This window comes from Fopius arisanus, unplaced genomic scaffold (assembly GCF_000806365.1).
Source record: "Fopius arisanus strain USDA-PBARC FA_bdor unplaced genomic scaffold, ASM80636v1 scaffold00018, whole genome shotgun sequence".
NCBI lineage: Eukaryota > Metazoa > Arthropoda > Insecta > Hymenoptera > Braconidae > Fopius > Fopius arisanus.
In genome coordinates, this window is record NW_011887757.1 from 891,897 (window position 1) to 912,415 (window position 20,519).

The 20,519-nt window shown below is 33.0% G+C and overlaps 1 protein-coding gene and 1 long non-coding RNA gene across 2 annotated transcripts; one reads left to right on the forward strand and one right to left on the reverse strand.

Moving 5' to 3' along the window:
• Nucleotides 1-8,355: 8,355 nt before the first annotated feature.
• On the reverse strand, nucleotides 8,356-19,631 carry LOC105264001 (nose resistant to fluoxetine protein 6). The gene is made up of 10 exons (XM_011300549.1): nucleotides 19,328-19,631; nucleotides 14,360-14,574; nucleotides 14,060-14,274; nucleotides 13,882-13,973; nucleotides 13,607-13,800; nucleotides 12,738-13,279; nucleotides 12,014-12,146; nucleotides 11,488-11,677; nucleotides 11,117-11,259; nucleotides 8,356-10,684 (listed from the first exon to the last, which is right to left on the reverse strand). The coding sequence occupies exons 1-10, from the start codon at nucleotides 19,527-19,529 to the stop codon at nucleotides 10,322-10,324; spliced, it is 2,289 nt and encodes a 762-aa protein (XP_011298851.1). The 5' UTR covers nucleotides 19,530-19,631; the 3' UTR covers nucleotides 8,356-10,321.
• On the forward strand, nucleotides 14,315-15,092 carry LOC105264000 (uncharacterized). Its single transcript, XR_891952.1, has 3 exons — nucleotides 14,315-14,395; nucleotides 14,498-14,585; nucleotides 14,808-15,092. It is a non-coding gene; the product is annotated as an uncharacterized lncRNA (long non-coding RNA).
• Nucleotides 19,632-20,519: the final 888 nt, after the last annotated feature.

The following is a 20,519-nucleotide window of genomic DNA, read 5'->3' on the forward strand; positions in this document are numbered from 1 at the left end:
CCCAGCTTCCACCATTATTTCTCATTTGACACGTTTTTACATGGCAAATTGACATTGTTACGAGTTTGGACGAGTAATAAAAGATCTTCTCGAGGAGATCTTCCAGTTTTTGCTACACTCGAGAGATGCTGCCGAGGAAGGGCGCCTAGCCTGGGAAAGAGGCAGATAAATCCACTTGAGATTCAGTTTATTTAGCCTCCGACTCTCCAAGTGCTACGTGCTATTTTACCCAGCACTAATTACATCGAGTGAAGAAATTTATGTTAAACCGACAGACTCATTACGCGGAGGGAAAAGTACTATAAAAATTATGGGAAAAAATGGAATGAATGAGCAGAAAAAAATCGATCGAAAGGATCCATCATTCAACATTTCAGTTTTTCCAGGATTTTATTACACTGACCTGATAAAAAACGTTGAATTTACATATAGATATGTATATTATATATATTCATATTATTTTTATATATTATTTATTGTGATATATATTTATTTTATTTTAAAAACTATGGTAATAGGAAAAGGAAAAATGTAAAAATAAAAAAAATAAAAATATTTATTTTATTTTTATTCTAAAATTATGTATATAGATGTATATGAAATATTATATATATATATATATGATTTTTGATTTTTGACATTTGTTTGTTAGACCGTCCTTATATATCAGGATGTGTAATCAGAGTCTCGGCCATTTTACATCCTGATTATATATATATATATATATATACGAAATATAAACCATATACTTTATTTAATATTTTATGATGAAGAGACGTGAGAAATCTAGACTGGAAAAATGTAAGGGGCGGTAACGTAATTTTTCACAGATAATTCAGATTAAAATTATGAAAAGTCACAGGAAAATTCCATGACAGTTCCACTTCCCTAAAATTTCCTACAACCACATTTCGCTAAAAAATAACAGAAAATACACGTAATTTTTATCGAACTAGCGTATATGGCGCGCTATGCGCGCCAAATCGTCCACGTATGGGGTGTTGTCATTGGAATATATATGCACGGTTATTTCCAATATAATATATACATGTATAGAATTTCAAAAAGAAGAAAGAAAAAAGTCTAAAAATTTAATAAGATTAATAATTTGATTTAATTTTTTTTAATAAATTATATTAAATTTATATATTATATTATATAAATTTAGTATAATATAATATATATATATATTATTATATATATTACATATTATATATTGTATTTATAGATATATATATTATATATAGATATATCATATTATATAGATATATTTTGATATGCATAGCGCCAAAAAAAGCTGACAAAAAACGTTACATGCTTTTTTTTAAAAGGGATATTTCTCTCTGTGTATATTAATTAGAGAATATAAATGACTTCGTCGCTTTTTTATTATAAATTTTTATTCCCTCTCACGTGGACATATTTCACCGACGAATTTCTGGAGTGAATGAAAATCTTCGGAGTATTCCAGAGAAGTGCCACACGTGTCATCGACTCAAGAAAAATAAACGAATGCCAGTAGCTGTTTTCCGATGAACTCCAGAGACGCGTCGAAATCCTTCTGTTTACGTTCGTCAGTGACTCTTATAAGAGGCATTCGAATGAAAATGGCTTATTTAACCCACAATTATTCGAAAACTCGTGGGATTCATTCAAATATTTACACAAATGCACCGCCATTGCGACTTGAAAAAAACAAGATTCGAAAATTAATTTCTAAATAATAAATAACAACAACACTGACTCATTAAAATTTCTCCCAACATAACATTATTTTTTATTAAAAAAAAAATAATCAATCTCAAACGAATTAATTAATTAAACAAACAATCAATCTCTTTATAAACACTTGCCATTTTTAATTGACATTCTTCACTCGGTGGGGAGATCACGAATTTTTCGCTTAGAAATAAATTTAGTTAAATATTGTAAATCATTTGTTTACGACGAAAATTCTTGTTTTTGTTATTAGATTTTGAAGAATCAAAAATATTTTTTATGTTACTATTTGATTGATTTAATCTTTTGATAGATCCGCGTCAATTTAGTATTTTTCAACAAATATGTAGTATAAATAAATAAATATAACTATATAAAATCAAAACAGAAAAATGAATTATTCAATTCTATTATATTATTTTTTTGTGACCATTGACAAGTTGATAAATATTTTTATAATTTTAATATACAAAAATAAATTATTGAGGTTTCAAAATGTTTTTTAATTCTCCTGCATATTTTACCGAATACTAATTCCGCATTTTAAATTATTGCAAACAAATTAAATTACAATTAAACTCAAAAATTTCAGTCAATCGGTTCAAACAAATTTATTCAATTCAGTAATTAGCATTCGCAATCATATGCGTTGTCGATTATTCATTAATTCCATTTGTTAGTTTCACTTTTATTTTATTTCATTTTTTAATGTTAAATACTGTGTAATGCAATTTTTATCGGAGTAATTGTTATTTACCTAGAATTTTATTTATGTGGCATTGGTGTTATTTAGATAGGAAAAATCGATAAAATAAAATAAAACTGAAACTAACAAATGCAATTAATAAATAATCGTCAACGCATATCTGATTACATATGCGTTGTCGATTATTGATTAATTCCATTTGTTAGTTTCACTTTTATTTTATTTTATTTTTTAATGTTAAATACTGTTTAATGCAATTTTTGTCGGAGTAATTGTTATTTACCTGGAATTTTATTTATGTGGCATTGGTGTTATTTAGAGAGGAAGAATCGACTCGAAACTCGTCTCGGTGGCCATGTGCTCTTTTGAAAAGATATCAAATCATCCTGTATGTACACGCTAAATATAGTTTATTGCGTTAGTGAGTATTAATGGAACTTATTGAAACGTCGAATGTTGAGATGAATTTTCTCCATCGCGTTTGATGTATCAGGATTCATTAACAATTTATGGTGTTGTCAATTTTTTTTTTCTTTTTTCTTTTCATGACTTTTTGAGTTTCAGGATTCATTAACAATTTATGGTGTTGTCTGTTTTTTTTTCTTTTTTCTTTCCATCTACTCTTTCAATTTTTACATTTTTCTAAAAGTTTTATTCTAAACAAAATTTACGATCTTAATATACAAAAATAAATTAAATTAATTAATTAATTAAATAAATAAATTTATTCGCTCAATTAAACAATTGTCAATACATCATCATTTATGATTTTAATTTAGTATTTTTCTACATTGAAATCGTAAATTAACAGTAAATTATTGTAATTTATGATCTCAATTGCGTAATTTTGTTGTGAAGTGTGAACTAGGATAAGTGCATTTTGTCCGAGCCCAGATTTCAGCCGACTGAAGGGAAATACCGCAATTTTCATAGATACCTTTTTTATAGCTCCGATTTTTCTCTACAAAAAATGTTCCCATAAAAAAATCGCTATGCTCCTTGCATTTTGAGATATCGGCAAAAAACTGGCCCCGAACAAATCTAATTATCCAACTTCCCCATTTCACTTGTGAATTTTCGTAATCTCCTTCGTAAATCACGCGATTAATGATTAGACAATCGTGAATTACAATTTAAAAATGGTAAATTATGTTTTCAAATCTCATGTATGACGGTAAAATGTCCCTGTACAGGGTGGAAAATTTGAAATATAATTTTGACTTTCGTTTTCCGAAAATTTTTATTGGATATGTTTTCTTTTTTCTGGGCGATGTTATCATTCAGTTGTAACTTCTCTTCAAGGATGAAGGGTTGACTTCCTCCACTTGTATCATTATCATTAACTCCGGCACAAACAGGAGCCGGAGGAAGGAAGTAGTTATGGCAGGTGCTTAAGCCCTGGGTGGCACACGCTCAAATTCCAGGCCTTCCCCCATCCCAATTTTGTCAACCTTGTAAAATAAACATCTACCATGTTGCACGTGTCCACCCCTTCATTCACAAATTCTCAATGAACAGTAAAATTTGGGTTCAAACGAGTCCCGGTTATGAGTTACTAGGAAACTCAGATGCTCACAGAGTTTTAGTGCATGAATAACATACGGACTCTTTCTTCTTTTGACTCCGTGGCCAGATATTTCCTCAATAAATCGGTGTTCTCTCTCCAAAAATGTTAGTCTCTCCCCCCAAAAAGATAATCACATGAAAGTTGAAAGAACTCTCAAAATGGCGGTTTTCTCAATTTTATCTATACGCGAATATCCAATGAAAATTATCAGAAAAAAAAGAAAAACTATGTGTTTTTATTTTATAATTGTTTCTGTCAATTGAAAAATTATTGCTTCATTAATTCTAGTTAATTGTTGTTAATTGTTGTTAATTGTTGTGATTAATTAATTTATTATTATCTGTCAATTCTTGATTTTTTAGTATTTATTTATGTTTCCCCATTTTTTCAATTCTCCATTCTCGAATGTTTAAACGTACATTAAAAAAACAATTACATTTGCTCAATTGACACTCAATAATGGCGGAAAATTACGAAATTTTTCTGGGAACTATAGGATTCAAGAGGGATTCAACGAATCGTTTGGACACTTGCGAAAAAGGAAATCATTCCCAGTAATTTATTTTTTTATCATCAAAAAACGTTAAGGGAGTCTAAATTATTGTCTTAATTATTTAAAAGTCTCCCAGTGTTTTCGCGAATATAATTTTTCCTTTCAATTAAACTCTTGTTCCCGTACATTTTTTATTTTTCAACGATAGATACATAAGAATCGGAATTCACACATTGAAATGGAAAAATCCAAAGCGCGAAAGAAAAAGGAACCAATTTTAGAATAAAAATAAAATAAATATATATAAATATCTATAATATATATATAATAAACCAGCTTTAAAAAACGTTACATTGAATTTTTTTTAACAGGAAAAAATATTTTTTTCCTTGTAACAAATGAGTGACAATATGCTCCAATTTTCAGAAAGTGTACAACCCATAAATGTTTGCACTTATCGCGATAGATAAGACTTATTACTCGATTAGTGTAAGATCAGAAGGTGTTCTGGTTAACATCGAGTTCGAGGGGAGTAGACTCTCATATCGGATTTGGTCGTCCAACCCCTGAAACTATTTTCCAGTTGACTCCACCATTTTCCTCTTTGCCGTTGGCATCAAGCCGTACCAGCAGGCCTCTTACTTCCCTTTCTCCAGGCACTTCACTATCACCATTATTACTTAATAGGTATATCGTTGCTGTGGGAGACGGCGCCATGGCCTTACAAACCAAGAGCAATCATTATCGCGTTATCCAGCGCCTGCTCCCAGCTCCACAACGCCCACCTCTTCTGGCCCAGGAACTTCCGAGGACTTTTATATTTCCGGATGTCCACATCCGACCAATTTTTACCATACCCTAAAATCATTCATTAAAAAATTATTGCGGATATCTTCTCGTTTTATGGAAATTACCGGAAACCTGTGGGTCAGATTAGGACATTTTAACATCTCCATGATTAAAAAATTAATTGATCCTTTGATTAATCATAATTATGAATTATTAAGAATGTTTATTACTCATTACTTTATGGATTTATTCATTTATTCTCTGAGGTGTGACGAACAAAATCTTGATAAACCGCACATTCACAAGATTTTCTGGAATGTTTTGCGGATATCTCCAGAATATTGAGGTTTGAGATAATTTTTTATAGGACTGATTTTGTAGAGAATTTCCAGAGCTAAAAAAAAAGTTCTCTTCAATTTTTTCATGAAGTGAACCGTTTTTGAGATATTCTCAAGAACAATGTGATTCATCCAAAATTTAGAAAAGTGTATCATTTCCACGTATTTGGAATCTATTGAAGGGCAAAAAAAATTAATCACCATTTTATATTCAAGTTTAACATGTATATGTAGTTTTCCCACGGTCGGAACGACCCTCAATCGCAAAAAAAAAAAATTAAAACGCTTTGATACGCGGAAAAGTCCGATTGCGCGTTCTAATCAAACAGAGAAAATTTCGCATTATTATTACGCATTATTCAGTTAAATAATAGTAATAAAATATAATAATGTTTTTGACATGAAAAAAAATCTTGTCCAAGAAATGAATAGGTCTAGTATATATATTATATATATATTATATACACATTCATATACTATTCGGATAAATAAGACATGATAGAATCATCGGAAAAATTGTATGAATTAAAAAATGAGTGAAAAATGAGAATGAAAAATAGAATAAAATTTAATCTCGGGGATTTTTCGGGGTAAATTATGAACATTCATTGAGTGATAAAATTTTTCTTCAAGTGTAGAACATTCCGTAATGAGTCCCATAATTGTTTAACCGCATAGGACCCCTCGGTGGAGCTGAAAGTAGAAAATAAGTCATCCCAAGTGCTACTTCATTGGCGGGGGATGATTGCGGCATATTTTCCTTTGATGGAAAGCGTTTGTCTGTCTCTTCGAAAGTCAAGGCTTTCTCGTGTGTATTTTCAACTGCTTTCACACACAAGTTCTACCAAACACTCGAGTTGATCGTCGGACATTTCCACCATAATCTTTTGGTACGGCCCTCTTATATGTTATATACCAAAGAACATGACATTGGGAACTCGTAAATACTTGTAAAAAATTTGTGACGGCATTTCGATAGATAGGAGAATTGATAATTGACGGAGGCATCTGGATCTCTTTCTTGTGAAATGAAAACAGATGCGGGTGATAGGGTCTTCTAGGGTTTTGCGATTAAATGGTATTTCTATCTGGGAAATAATGTGGTTTTCATTTTCTGGTTTCATCGGAAAGGAATATTGCGAAAAAAAGAGGTTTGGAAATATCGAGATTATTTGGTGGGATAATATAAGTGTGTAGAGTCGACGTGTGGTTTTATGATCAGAGATAAATAATTTGTTGCAGCGTTATCTGTTTGATTTATCACTGAGTAACTATCAATGACGGGGGACAAATTAATAATATAGTTAATAATAGTGAAAGTCGGAGGTGAGATTGTACAGGGGTATTTTAGCTGAGGGAATGGCTCTTCTGATAATTCAACAAGAATATCACCGGAAATTAAAATGTCACCTCAAACTTCTGCTTCGGCGATAATTTTTCAATTTTCAGTCAAACATATTATTATTTATCATGATATTTCAATCTTGGCGTTTTACTCGATACAATATGTATTCACACGCCATTTTTCTATTTTCAAGTGGAAACTATCAATTTTTCACAGCTGAATATTTTTCCTGGGGAATAATAATCTTGGGACGAGAAAATTTTGGGGTGTAGAACTGAATGAAGTACATTGTTGGAAAATTACACTTGAAATTCCAATCAAAAACATTAAAATTTCAACAATAACAAAGTGACATGAATTTTCTGTAGAATACTTAATCGACGGATCAGTTAATTTCCTGAATAATCTGATAATTCCCAATTTCCAGGTCCACATGACAACGAAAAACCGTCAAAAGCTTAAAAATCCAAGTCTTCATTAGAAAATCAATCACCAGTCAACTCCAAACTTCAATTCCCATTTTTAATTTCAATTCAATTCAACCTCAAATAACTAATAATTCAGATAACCCACTGTCAAAAAACCTATAAAAATCCGTTCCATGTAATTTTCCAAATTTCCATGCAAACTCTCAATTTCTTACAATATTTCTGAATAAATTAATCTTGAGACAGAAAAATCCATCCAGGTGACCTCAGTAGACTTAATTTTCGTCTGAACACAATTGAGACTTAATTCCCATAAAACCGGAAATACTTGGTGTAAGTGCATTACGTCAGAAGCTATACAGATGTCGATGGTAATCGAACAATAGGAGAAATCCATCCGGGTGTTTAGCACAACGGGAGAGAGCACCCCAGGGTGTCCCAGTGTCTGTTGCCCAGGCCGTCGCCGAATGTCAACGGAAAATTCAGATTTCCATCAGGCAAATTTCCACAGCACTTTGTGGTATACGTAACCACGAACCCTTCATTCATAAATTATGACATCCATCCCATCCGGGGGTGCGTGCCCCCATCGTTATCGTAAATTCATTTCCTTTGGAATATTGCCGTAATAATTCCGTAATTATCGATATCACTTCGGAGTGGAAAGAACAGCTTAATGTACTGCTTCCCACGAGAAAAAAAAAGTCTTTAGGGACACTGGGGAATATTAGGGTCACGTGCAGTCGTGTGGGCAGAAGATGTGACACTTGTCGCACCCGTTGGCCTGAGAGTACATTAAAAATATCAAATTCAATTTAATTTCCACGCGTTTTCACTTCTTCCTTCCAAAAAACCGAATCATTCAGTCCCAACTTTCGTAATTTTCTCGAGTTACTATGGATTAATTTAATTAATTAATTAATTAATTATTAATTGATCCATTTTTATTAATTAATTTAGTTTTATTGATTAATTAATTAATTAAACCTTTACATATTATGGCATAATTAATTACACCGTCTTGAGGGATAATTATGGCCCGTCTGATTACATCGAGAATTCATCACACTTCATTCTATCATAGCACAATTCATCGGGACGTGATTACAACAGAAAGAATTACAATAGCAACTCAATTAAAAATTCCATACGATAACAAATAAAGGAGAGATGATAAAATTGAAAATTTGAAACGCACGCAAATAAACAAAATCGCAGGGTTCACATTTAAATTTGATGGAAATACAAATACTGCAAATGTTGTAGTTAATTAGTTATGTGATAAGTAATGCTGTAATTGATTGTCCCTGTCATAAGTATCTGTAATAAAATGTAATGTAACAACACCTGATCGTAATAATTAGAGGGAATAATTAGATTACCAAATCGAGTCACTTTGCAATTCGCCTCTTTAAATCAACACAATTTATTTATTTAACGATATCTGTCAAATTAGTGGGGAAAATTGACAGACTCCATGGGAATTATCGGATAGTTAATTGTTTTAATTAATTGTTTATAAAAAAATATAAATATCGTCGTTAAAATTGTAGATTATTCTCATCGATAAAGAGACGACATTTTTTCATCTGTTTGTGCTCCTTGTGTTTCAAATCCCCAAGTTAATTTGAATTCTAGATAATTAAGTCACAATTTTATAAGAATTTTTGTTGTATCATTCCTTAATTTAATCAATTCTAAATTGTTTAGTACGAATTTCTGTTATCACTGACGTTATTGTGGGATTTGAAATTTGATTTGGATTGAAATCCAAAAATTTCACCGGCGCGAGAAAAAATTTAAGAGGCAATAGGTAGATAGGTTGTATATTCTGACTGGTAACTAAAATAACGCGGAGTGATTGCTGTTCCTTTGACACTGCAATTTGACACATGTTTTTCCTGATAATCGCAGAAAAAAAATTGCATTCTAATTACTGCCCTTCTGCTATTAATTATCATTCCCAATGCATCTGGAGAAATTTTCAGTAAAAATAACGGAACAGTTGACGTAATCCGAGAGATGGAATCTTTTACCAGTATTTTTAAGAATGGAAGAAAATTTGCGACATTGAGAATTTTCGCAAGTTGATCAATGAAAACAGTCCGAAATTGTCACGTAATTTTACCCGAACGAGTAAAATCTTACAGATGATTCTCGATTTGTTTTGCCTGAAAAATAAAAAATTCATGAAGTTCAATTTTTATGAGGCTCGTGTGTTGCTTGTACGTTCTGTTCCGTAAAAGTTTTCAATCGTTGGGGAAATAATGACGGAACTACTTGGCGTAAACACAGCGGTGAGTCATCAGACTAGTGGGTATTTTTTACGAAAGAGATCGTAGAGTTCACGTGACAATTCGAATAATTTCTATTCCAACGAGATCTTCTACGCGTGCCTCGCAGGTGGTAGCATGTCTTACGGTCATTCGAGATATTTCGATATATTTCGATATATTTCGATATATTTCGATAAAAATCGATAAATTTCGAGATCGATTCCCCTTGTCCTTTTCATCTTCTATAGCGCCGCCCCGGCCGCAAGCGGCCGGGACGTTGACCTCATTAAATGTGTGTATAGTATAGTGTGATGAGGTGACGATGCGATGTATGGTAGAGATGTCGCTTTCGATTATCGCAGTTGAACGATTATCGATATTCAATGTCAATTCGAGATATCCATGTATTTTTTATATAAGGATATTCCACCTCTCGTTTTTTAATTGAACTTCACTTCTTTCACGGACTAGTTCTACTGGTTATTTTTACTTTCTTTTTCTCAACAATTTTTACTAAATTTTTCTCTCCGCGTACGCTGCATTCATCAATTCGCAATTCATTGTTCATCCCGTATTTTTCCCCGTCCGTCTGTCTCCGGGACATTCTCCCAAAACCGCAGGTCAAAAGAATAAGCATCCTCCAACAGTAAAAGCTTTGACTCAATAAAAATCACAACGACGCGAATTCCTGTCGCGTTTTGGCACTTCTGTCGGTGACGACTGCAAATAATCACAGGAATCAATCGAATTTGGAATTCTAACTACCGGATCTCTCACGTAAGGAACGAAAATATTATCGTAACCCTCGAAGACTGTCGACACGACGTCATCGCTTGAGCGATAAATTTCGCTGGTCGATTTGAATCCATCGATCGTTGGGTTGAACGATCCTTTGCTGAATGTTCGACGTTCCCTGGAGCGAGTGAAGAGTCGAACCATTCGAGTGAACGGCAACTCGAAGCAGAGGAACAGAATCACAGAGAGGAGCATCGTAAGTCCCAAATTACCGAGGAACACATGCACCTGAAGAACACGAAAATAATAAAAAAATTAATAATTAGAACGAATTCCCTAATTACATTACACCGTCTTGAATAAAATCCCAGGGTTTACATTTAAATGTGATACAAATACAAATATTGCAAACGTTATAATTAATTAGTTATATGATAAAAAAATGCTGTAATGAATTTTCCCTGTAATATGTTTCCGTAATAAAATGTACCGTAATTATTAATTATTACGCCGTAATAACACCTGATCGTAATAAGGGGAGGTGATCCCGAAATATTACAGATTTCACATAGAACAGATAGAAAAGATTTAGAAAAAGACGAAAAAACAAAAACAAAAGTAGGAAAAGGAAATACATTAATTGATAATGCGGTGATTTGTTTTGTGGTTATTGAGTGAAAGAGAATTTAATTTATAATTTAGTGAATGGAATTGTTTTACCGTTCCAAAAGTGCTCAGACTTCCGGAGGTTCTGGCGCTTCCGTTGTTGTAGAGGAGGACGATGTAATGAGTTAAATACGCAGAGTACGTCAATTTTCCAAAAGGCATCCATCCAGACCAGGAGAGCAAGACCCCAATTGGACCTGCAAGATCATTCAAAAAATCATGGATTTTCTCGGAATTATTAATTCAAACAAGATTACTCAATTTTCGCTAATAAATTCGCGGTGAGCTTCCAACTAATCGCGTGCAATTATATAAAAATTTCTAAATCGAATCGAAAAAAATGTTTTCGTCGCATGAAAATGAAATTGAATTTTAAAAAAATCAGCGGAAAATTCTTAAGATTAAATCAATGAAAGATTAATCACCTGCATATCCTAGGACTGTAGTAAATACAATCCATCCAACAGCAACCGCAAATCCAGTCCTGTGGAATCCCGCGTAAATAGCAGCTTCGACTCCGTTGTATTTATAATCGTCGAAATACATCCCTCGGGGGCCGAAAATTACAGCAAGACCCACTGTTATAGCAAGGACCCAGCCCAAGACAATGTACCTCTGAAAACAATACAAATTACTCCAATTCTACAATACCCTGGCTCCTGATTAATTGCGTTATTGTTGAATATTTATTGATCGAGTGATGACATATAAACAATTAAGAATCTCAGGTGCGTTTGGGTATGCAGATAGTAGATGTAAATCGGGCCCCAAGGATAAATTATTAAATTTATTTAAGTAATAGACTCTCATTTTTAAATGCTTATAGATTATTGGTGGAATTTATCTCTTCGATGAGATAAGATGAGATGAGGAGTTATAAATTAATAATAAAAATCGGTATGTATTTATTGTGTAAATTGTAAATTGTTGTTGTATGGGTTTTATACTCACGTGAGATATCTTCGGGGCGTTGTTTCGAAATTTATGAAGGACATAACCGAGAATAAGTCCCACGATGTAAGGCCCAGCTCTTGCGTACACTCGTGTATATATCTGCAAGTAGACGTTGGCTACTTCGGTCTGCCTAACAAGAATTTTTAGTAAATATAAGAAGATTGATTGATTGATTGATTTTTATGAAGATGGATTGATGAAGAATATAGTCTGCCGAGAATTTTCCTGTCTCGAGATCATTATTCCCCGAGAAAAATATTCAGCTGTCAAAAAATTCATAGTTTCCACTTGAAAATAGAAAAATGGCGCGTGAATTCATATTGTTTCGAGTAAAATGTCAAGATTGAATTATCATGATAAATAATAATATGTTTGACTGAAAAGTGAAAAATTATCGCCGAAGCAGAAGTTTGAGGTGACATTTTAATTTCCGGTGATATTCTTGTTGAATTATCAGAAGAGCCATTCCCTCAGCTAAAATACCCCTGTACAATCTCACCTCCGACTTTCACTATTATTAACTATATTATTAATTTGTCCCCCGCCATTGATAGTTACTCAGTGATAAATCAAACAGATATCGCTGCAACAAATTATTTATCTCTCATCATAAAACCACACGTCGACTCTACACATGTTACATTATCCCACCAAATAATCTCGATATTTTCTGAATTGTAATTCCTCTGACAATACAATCATAAAATAAATTGAGTCTCACTCTTTATAATACAGCATCGTCCCGGTGAGTCGATCGAAGTAAGTGATCAAGAGTGGAGCAACAATGGAGATGAAGAGTCCCACTGACAGCACAATGACAGACGCAATGTGTTTAATCCCCAGGACGACAAGTGGATACAGAAATATCGGAGATATCCAGACAAGCTGCATGTCCACTGAGAGATACCACGACTGAGACATGCACATGTTGCCAACATCGATGTAATTATTGATGTACAACAAATTTGTCCACCAGTTGTCGACGCAGAACTGCCGATTACTCCCCACCCAGGTGTTCCACTGGGGACCACTGCCCATTTTATAAAATAATGTGGCATAGAAACCGATTACCACTGCATAAGCCGGTGTTAATCTGAGATATCGATGGAAATAGAGTAGTCCGACATTCAAATTGTAGGTGTGGGGCTGTTTTTCCTTTCGTCCGAGCTCGGAGTACGTCAGGAGGATTCCACCGAGAAGGAAAAACGTATCTGTTACGATATTTCCGTTGAGGACGAGAAGATTCGTCCAAATCTCGTGCATCTGGAATTTGGTGAGAGCATATTATTCCTCATATGATAGATTTGAAGGAATTTAATAAAGAATCTCGGAATTCCTATGGAAAACTGCAATGAATGGAGTTCTCTAACAACTCTATAGGAGTTCTGAGAAACTTCTTGGAGTATCTCTTAACAAAATTACAGAATGAAATTTGATATTCCCCCATTTAAATCCCACAAAAAACAATAAAACTTCAAAATAACTAGAAGAGAACACCTATAGAATTAAAATCTTCAGGAGAACTCCAATAGATTTCCAATGTTCCACCAGAAAAATCGGTAGATCAAGAAAAAAAATGAGTAAACCCACAGTCGGAATACTGCTGACATCCAACTGCACACCAACAGCCTGCAGATAGTACCCATGACCATAAATAATCCAACAAATACTGAGATATCTCAATCCATCCAAACAGGCGACATTATCTCCATTATTCCTCGTATTCAACAGACTCTTTCCATTAGTATAGAGCGAAAAAGAAGTCAATAGCAACCGTTTAGTGTCTGAAATAATAATAACAGATCCCTCGATAACCATGACATTTAGAAAAACTGATAATCCATAATTAATGAATTATTCATTACCATTATGATCCGTTTTCTCTGCATCTGTTGTCTTAACCAGATCATAAGTTGTGCTGACAATGACGATTATAGCAAACAGGACCAGAATTGATCTACACAAAGATAAATATCAATATTTGAGTCCATCATTAACCTCAGAGAACTTGATGCCTGTACCACGACATATTTTATTGAGTACATGTAAATCAAATCGGCAATAACGAGCACAGGACGATCGATGTCAATAGTGTGACAGGGCTCAACGGTGACTGTCAAATTAATTCGACTCCCTGACAGCAATGGCTCCAGTGACATCTCCAACGCCCTCTCAACGTCTTGATTGTCGCAGGACGATGGAACACACCACAACCATTCGTAGGGAACAGTAGCTCCTGATTTCCAGTTTTTTACGTCCTGAAATAATCATCGATGTCAGTGTATTCGGATTATTTAATGAGTTGTCTGGTAATGCATTAATTATCCACCGGGGAGTGCTCACAGATGCCAAGGCTAGACTCTCCAACAAGTCACTGAGGTCTCGGGTTTTATTTACTCTTCCGGCTGTCTCTGATATTGTGAAGTGAACTTTTGCGCTGCACGCTTTACCCACAAATCCGTAATCACTCTTTACCCGCAGGCACTCGTCGTAATTACCGAGCTGTTTGTAATTACCGGTTATTACGCCAGACGGGATCTTCGCTGACGCATCGTACACTGGAAAGCAGGTGTCAGACATTTTTATTTTCAATTATCGAAGATTTTTTAGGGGTTCAATTGGGATTTTAGGGAACTCCGGGAATTCGTTGGGAAATTCTATTGGATTTTTGTTTATTTTTCACTTCTAGTTGAATTTTCTATTGAATTTCATTTGGAGTTCTCTGGGAATTCACTTGCAGTTCTATTGGAGTTCTGGGAAATAAATTTCGTTTTTCTTTATGTGATTTCAGTTTTGAAGATTGCGTGATTCGATATTTATTGGGACTCATTCTTATTTAGGGGTAAACAGACCTGATGACAGTTGGAGTTCTTCAGGAACTCCAATCGAGTTCTCATGGAATTTTTGGAGAACTTTCTTTTTCGTTACGCAAATCGCGTAGAAAATCGCTGCGAATTCGAAACGAGTGATTTCTATTGAAAATATTATTCGTACAGAAATATTTTATAGAATAATCTAGTCTTCCAAGGAATTTATTAACAAAAAATGTTGTTATTCTGCATAATTGTTAAAAATTGACAGAAAGAATATAAAAATTCTATAGAAGACATGCCAATCGTGTAATTGCAAAAAAAAAACTAATATTCCATATAAAACATTTCTATATAAAAAAACAATCCAATTTAATAATAATTTTTTAATCGCGAATCCTATAAAATCTAGTGCATTTCTTCCAGAATTTTCCTCAACGAAAAATAAAAAATCTTAGAAGATTAATGATGTAGTTCGAAAAAATATAAAAATCGTATAGAAATCGCTGAAAAATATAAATAATCCAATGCATTTCCTACAATTCTACAGTCCCAAGACATTACATCACTCCACTTTAAAGTGATTATCACAATTCATTCTAATCTCTTGATATCAGTCAAATTATCCTCGACATGACGAAAATACAACAGCCCGATAATTGTCTCGATTAATTCACCTGCTGGCGCGGTCAATGGCCTCTATTTACGTGATACTGCAAAATACGAAAAATTTAATAATGAAATATTTATAATTTCATATAATGTCAAGATAAATATGTAGATTAGATTATTTTTTTTTATATTGAAATGAAAATTATTTGAGATACTCGGATGAAGTTGTGAATTAATCTCATTGCTTTTTTTTTAACCAACCTTGCGTCAACACTGAAACAAGCTTGCGCCAACATTGGGGCAACCTTACCCCAACATTGTACCAGGGTTGGGTCAACATTAGATTGACGTTAACGCGGCAGTGGGTTTTCAAGAAATGAGTGACACATTGAATGAAATTGAACAATTATTTTTTGAGTGATGGTCGGAAAATTTTTTATTCACATATATACATAGCATATGCACGGACATTTTTTGAAAAAGGTTTTATTTGGAAAAACCTTTCCAATTTCCAAAGAAATTTCGAAAAAAAAATGAAAAATTAGTCCTCCTGACCCACAGGAATAGGAAATTTTTTATGGAAAGATTAATACGATAAAAAAAAATGTAAAACCCATTCCAAATTTAGTCATCCAAAAATGGAAAATTGCTCACTTAAAACACAACAATTACAATTACGTCCACTCGGAAGCAAAAAAAAAACCAGAATAAAAACCGCGAATCACTCAACGAATAGCACCAGGAGAGCCCAGAATTTTTTTTTCTTTCCTGGAATTACCGTGAGGTCATCTTTCACAATGAGCGCACCGATAAATTTCCGCGATAATGACGCTATAATACCCGCATGCCCCATCATCATAAATAATGCCCTTCACCAGTTGTCCACAATATTCCAATATCAATATTGATGAATTATGAGTGTCGCAAGCACTCCAGGCTCGAATAATTGCGATGAAAGGTACTCAAACCGTGGAAACAATTACTGTTCAATCAATTAAGTTTGTAATTATAATACATGTGGATTAACGATGCACTTGAGTTCATTATATTGATAGGAATCTCAGAGTCAACCCCTGTGCAAGGTCAGTCATTTTAATCCGACCTACTTAAAGTCAACTTGTCGACGCAATATTGTTACGTCGTCATATTTTTTTTTTCCTTTTCCACATTAATTGCATCCACAGGCAAATAATACGAATCGAGATATAAAGCGGCAATTATATCGGTAATTCAACCGCTCTCAATAAAATACCGCGAAATATTTGTTTCTATTAAAAATATATTTTGCTTTTGAAAAATTAATGTGTACGTGACACTGACATCATTTTTATATTATAAATATAAATATTATAGTATATATTAATTATATTATATTATATTATATATTCTATTATTTATGGAGTATATGATATATATTTGTTATTATTATAAATTGTTAAAACCTTTTTCGATGACTTTTCATTGGGAAAAAATTAATTAATAATTATAATGTTGAAGATAATTGCAATTTAAGGATTAATTGTTGGGCGGATCATTGGAAAGATAAAACTGACAATTTTTTATCATTTCAAGAGGAAATAATTGTCTCTTAATTATATTAATTAATTCATTAGAGTAATTATATTAATTACATGAAGAGTAGGGGAATTTTACGGAAATTTAATAATAGATCATTTATTATATAATCTGTTGACACATCGTAGCGATAGCTTTGTAGCAGAAGGGTGTAAGTACCGAGGAAATTAATTCAACAATAATTATGTTTTTGCAGTTCTGTTCCAGATTTCATTTGTATTTTTTAATTTTTTGTTATAATTTTTTTTGGTACTCACGCTGTTCTGTTATCGATTTATCGATAGTGTGTCATTAGAGATAGAAGGAAATCTTGAGGGAAATTTAGATAGAAATTTTTATTGTGTAATGAATTTTCCACTTGGAGCTGTCGCACTCTGAGAGAAGAACTTCCTCTCAATTCACGAGAATATTCTTTTATGCATTTTAATGATTGTTGCAAATGTTAATATAATTAAGTGAAAAAAACGGTTCAATACTTTTAACAACTCCCTGCGCAGTTTGAGATAAAGCGAGATTGATGACCGATTTAGATGATAAAAAATTGTGGGACAAAATGATATGATTGGTTTTATTTTGACTCTTCAAAATTGACCTAGATATTTACCAAAATAATAATTCCCAAGAATTTATTCCAGCGGGAGATCATGCAGGGGTTTAAAATATCTAATTGTCTCTAGTGCTCCTTATCAGACCTAATAAGTTCCTCGATTCTCGCTATCGATACATCATTATCGCTGTTGAAAATCAATAGTCAAATCTGTTTGGAGTTCATGAAGTTCCTTGAGATGTTCCCCTAAATCCGTCTTCAGGGAGATTCAAAAAATATTTAATAGAAAACCCTCACGCTTGTCCAAGAGATTCTATTGAATTTCTGTTGAGAATCTATTAAAAAAACTCCGGAAATTCACGGCGAAGAAGTTCTAAAGAAAAATAAAAAGTCTATTGACTTCCTGCCCCCAAATATCCATTTTCGTATTGACACAAATTTTATGTTCTTTTATTTTCTAAAAACAAATTTTTTTTAATAGAAATAAAAAATAAAAAAATAGAAAAAAATATAGAAAAATATAGAAAATTTTATTTTCTATAGAAACGATGAAAAAAGAAATCGGAAGAAAATATAACTTCAATAAGCGGGAGTAGAACTCCAATTGAAATTTACTGAGAACTCCGTGGATATAAATCCCAATGAGAGCTATAGAATATATTATTTTTTTATATGACTCATTTCGATATTTTCTTCATCGGAAATTTTTTGATTGAAATATTTTTGGATCTCACCGTTATTTTTTGTCGTTTTTCAAAGAGAACTCTTATAGAATAGTAAAAATCTATCGACTTAGTTCCTCTTCAATATCTCTATCCAAAATATCACGATGGAGGTGCATAATCTCCTGTAACACCAGCGAAGAAACTAATCGGAATTTGCAATGGGAATTCCTACGAGAACTCCGTCAGAACTCCTATAGGTGTTCAGAACTCCAGTAGAATATCTCAGAGGTCTATAGATTTTCACGCGAGCCTTTCTCCCACTTTCCAGGTGATCGAAAAAATCAAATATGATGTTTACATAGAATTCCCTTAGAACTTCAATAGAACTCCTATAGACTGTCAACAGAACTCCTATAGACTGCCACCAGAACTCCAATAAAATTCCTCAGTGAAGACTACTGATTTGAAATTCCATAAAAATACTACATTATGCCTCAAGTTCTGTCCTCGTACATAATATATATCGAATATAATATATAACACCCACACACGAGTTCAACTCGACATTTATCTATAGAAAATACTCTATATCGATTCATCGTTCTTCGTAATTCCAATTACTGCTTTATAAAGTCCTATAGAATTCCATACATTTTATTTTCTCTTTGATAGACATCCGTCTATAGAGACTAGACATTTCTCGATACAAAAATATTTATTATAGCCATTGCATTTTTAATCTAGGAACTCCAGGCGAAAATTCATAGAAATTTCCTTTCATTTTATAGATTATCACCCGCTATAGCCTCCATCCCCATTTTTTCACTGATAGGCATTTTTCTATAGACCAATATATACTTTCTATAGATATTTTTTCTATAAAAAAAAATCGATAGGATTTTTTACGAAAATTTTCATATGAATTTATTCTGTAGAAAAATTTATAGACTTCGATCTCTGGGAACTTTTTTCAGTAAAAAAATTCTGGAGACGTTTTTCTATAGAAAATTTCAGTTGATAGGGATTTTTCTCGGTAACTCATTGAGACTATCGATCTATGATTTCTAGGCCACAATTTATCGAAATTTAATCTCTCACTTACTCTGTAGCGCCCAAGGTGTGTAATTGCGCAATGCACCTGCGTACAATCCGCCATCCCTGGAGCACTCCGGGGATGTTTTATCACCGGGAAATCCCAAAGGCTCCGTGAGCACCCTCAGGAGAGTCTCTTCCGGTCTGACACTTACAACAGCATTAACAATAAAACCATTGAACCATAAAACCGAGATTAGTCGTAAATCCATGATTACTATTTGAGACCTTCGGAGGAAGATCACTGATTTTTCCCAATCTATCAGATGTCAATGATCGATCTCCCTGGTTGATATAGATCACAACAATTTGGCAGTCCGAACGTCAACTGTCGCGTCAAGAATGCCGGATTCTCTTATATATTGCTCGCCTCGATGATGATGATGGCGGGGAAGAAAGAGAAACATTGCACGTTTATTCCCTCCCGACGCCTCTGATCTTTATCTCTATCTATTGTCTTGTAATGCGTCTAGTAATATCTATTATTGGTCATTCCAAACTACTGCACACCGAGAAATCCTCTCTTTAATCATTTATTCACCGGTTATTTCCCCCACCATCGGATTAAAATTGTTTATTAATTCATTAACATCAAGGGCATTCAGTTGGAACTTGAAAATTCATTCTATCACTTCCTTTTCAAATAAAATTCAATCCGCAAAAATCAGTTTCTGTATTTTTATCCTCACGTTGAATTTTATATTTTTCATTATTTAAATGTTATTAATTAATCATTTCCTACTTATAATTACGGAGTATAATGCGTATAATGATTTTTTTGGTATGAGTTAATTGTTTGATTATTCTCATCAATTTTTTAAAAATTCAATTTCGGAATTTTCATTTTTTAAATTGATTTCAATTGAAATTGGATGCAATTATTTAAACTATAAAAATGTGTGAGATTTGGATTTTTTTTTTTTGATTTCTCAAAATTTTTAACAAAAATGTGAGGATTTTTGAGGGAATTATATGAATTAATGCTTTTTTAATTATAAATAGGAGAATATCGGATTAAAAATTGTGGGAGGAATTTGTAATTTTGTAATTTTCTCTTGGACGTTCGCATATTTTTAAAATAATTTCGTGTTTAATGTTGCTGTAGACTGCAGTTCACCTGCCTCAATGCCGTTTTTAGAGGTAATATTTTTGGAATTTCGACACAATACCATTTCCAAGTATTATGTCACAGGTCTTTCACC

Excerpts from the sequence above, each read along its gene's own strand:
- LOC105264001 (XM_011300549.1), bottom strand. The coding sequence starts at position 19,529 with ATGGATTTACGACTAATCTCGGTTTTATGGTTCAATGGTTTTATTGTT. Across the intron at positions 13,974-14,059 it reads ATTGCCGATTTGATTTACAT|ATCAATTCTGGTCCTGTTTG; the intron begins GTACTCAATAAA and ends ATCTTTGTGTAG. Across the intron at positions 13,801-13,881 it reads AGAGAAAACGGATCATAATG|ACACTAAACGGTTGCTATTG; the intron begins GTAATGAATAAT and ends TTATTATTTCAG.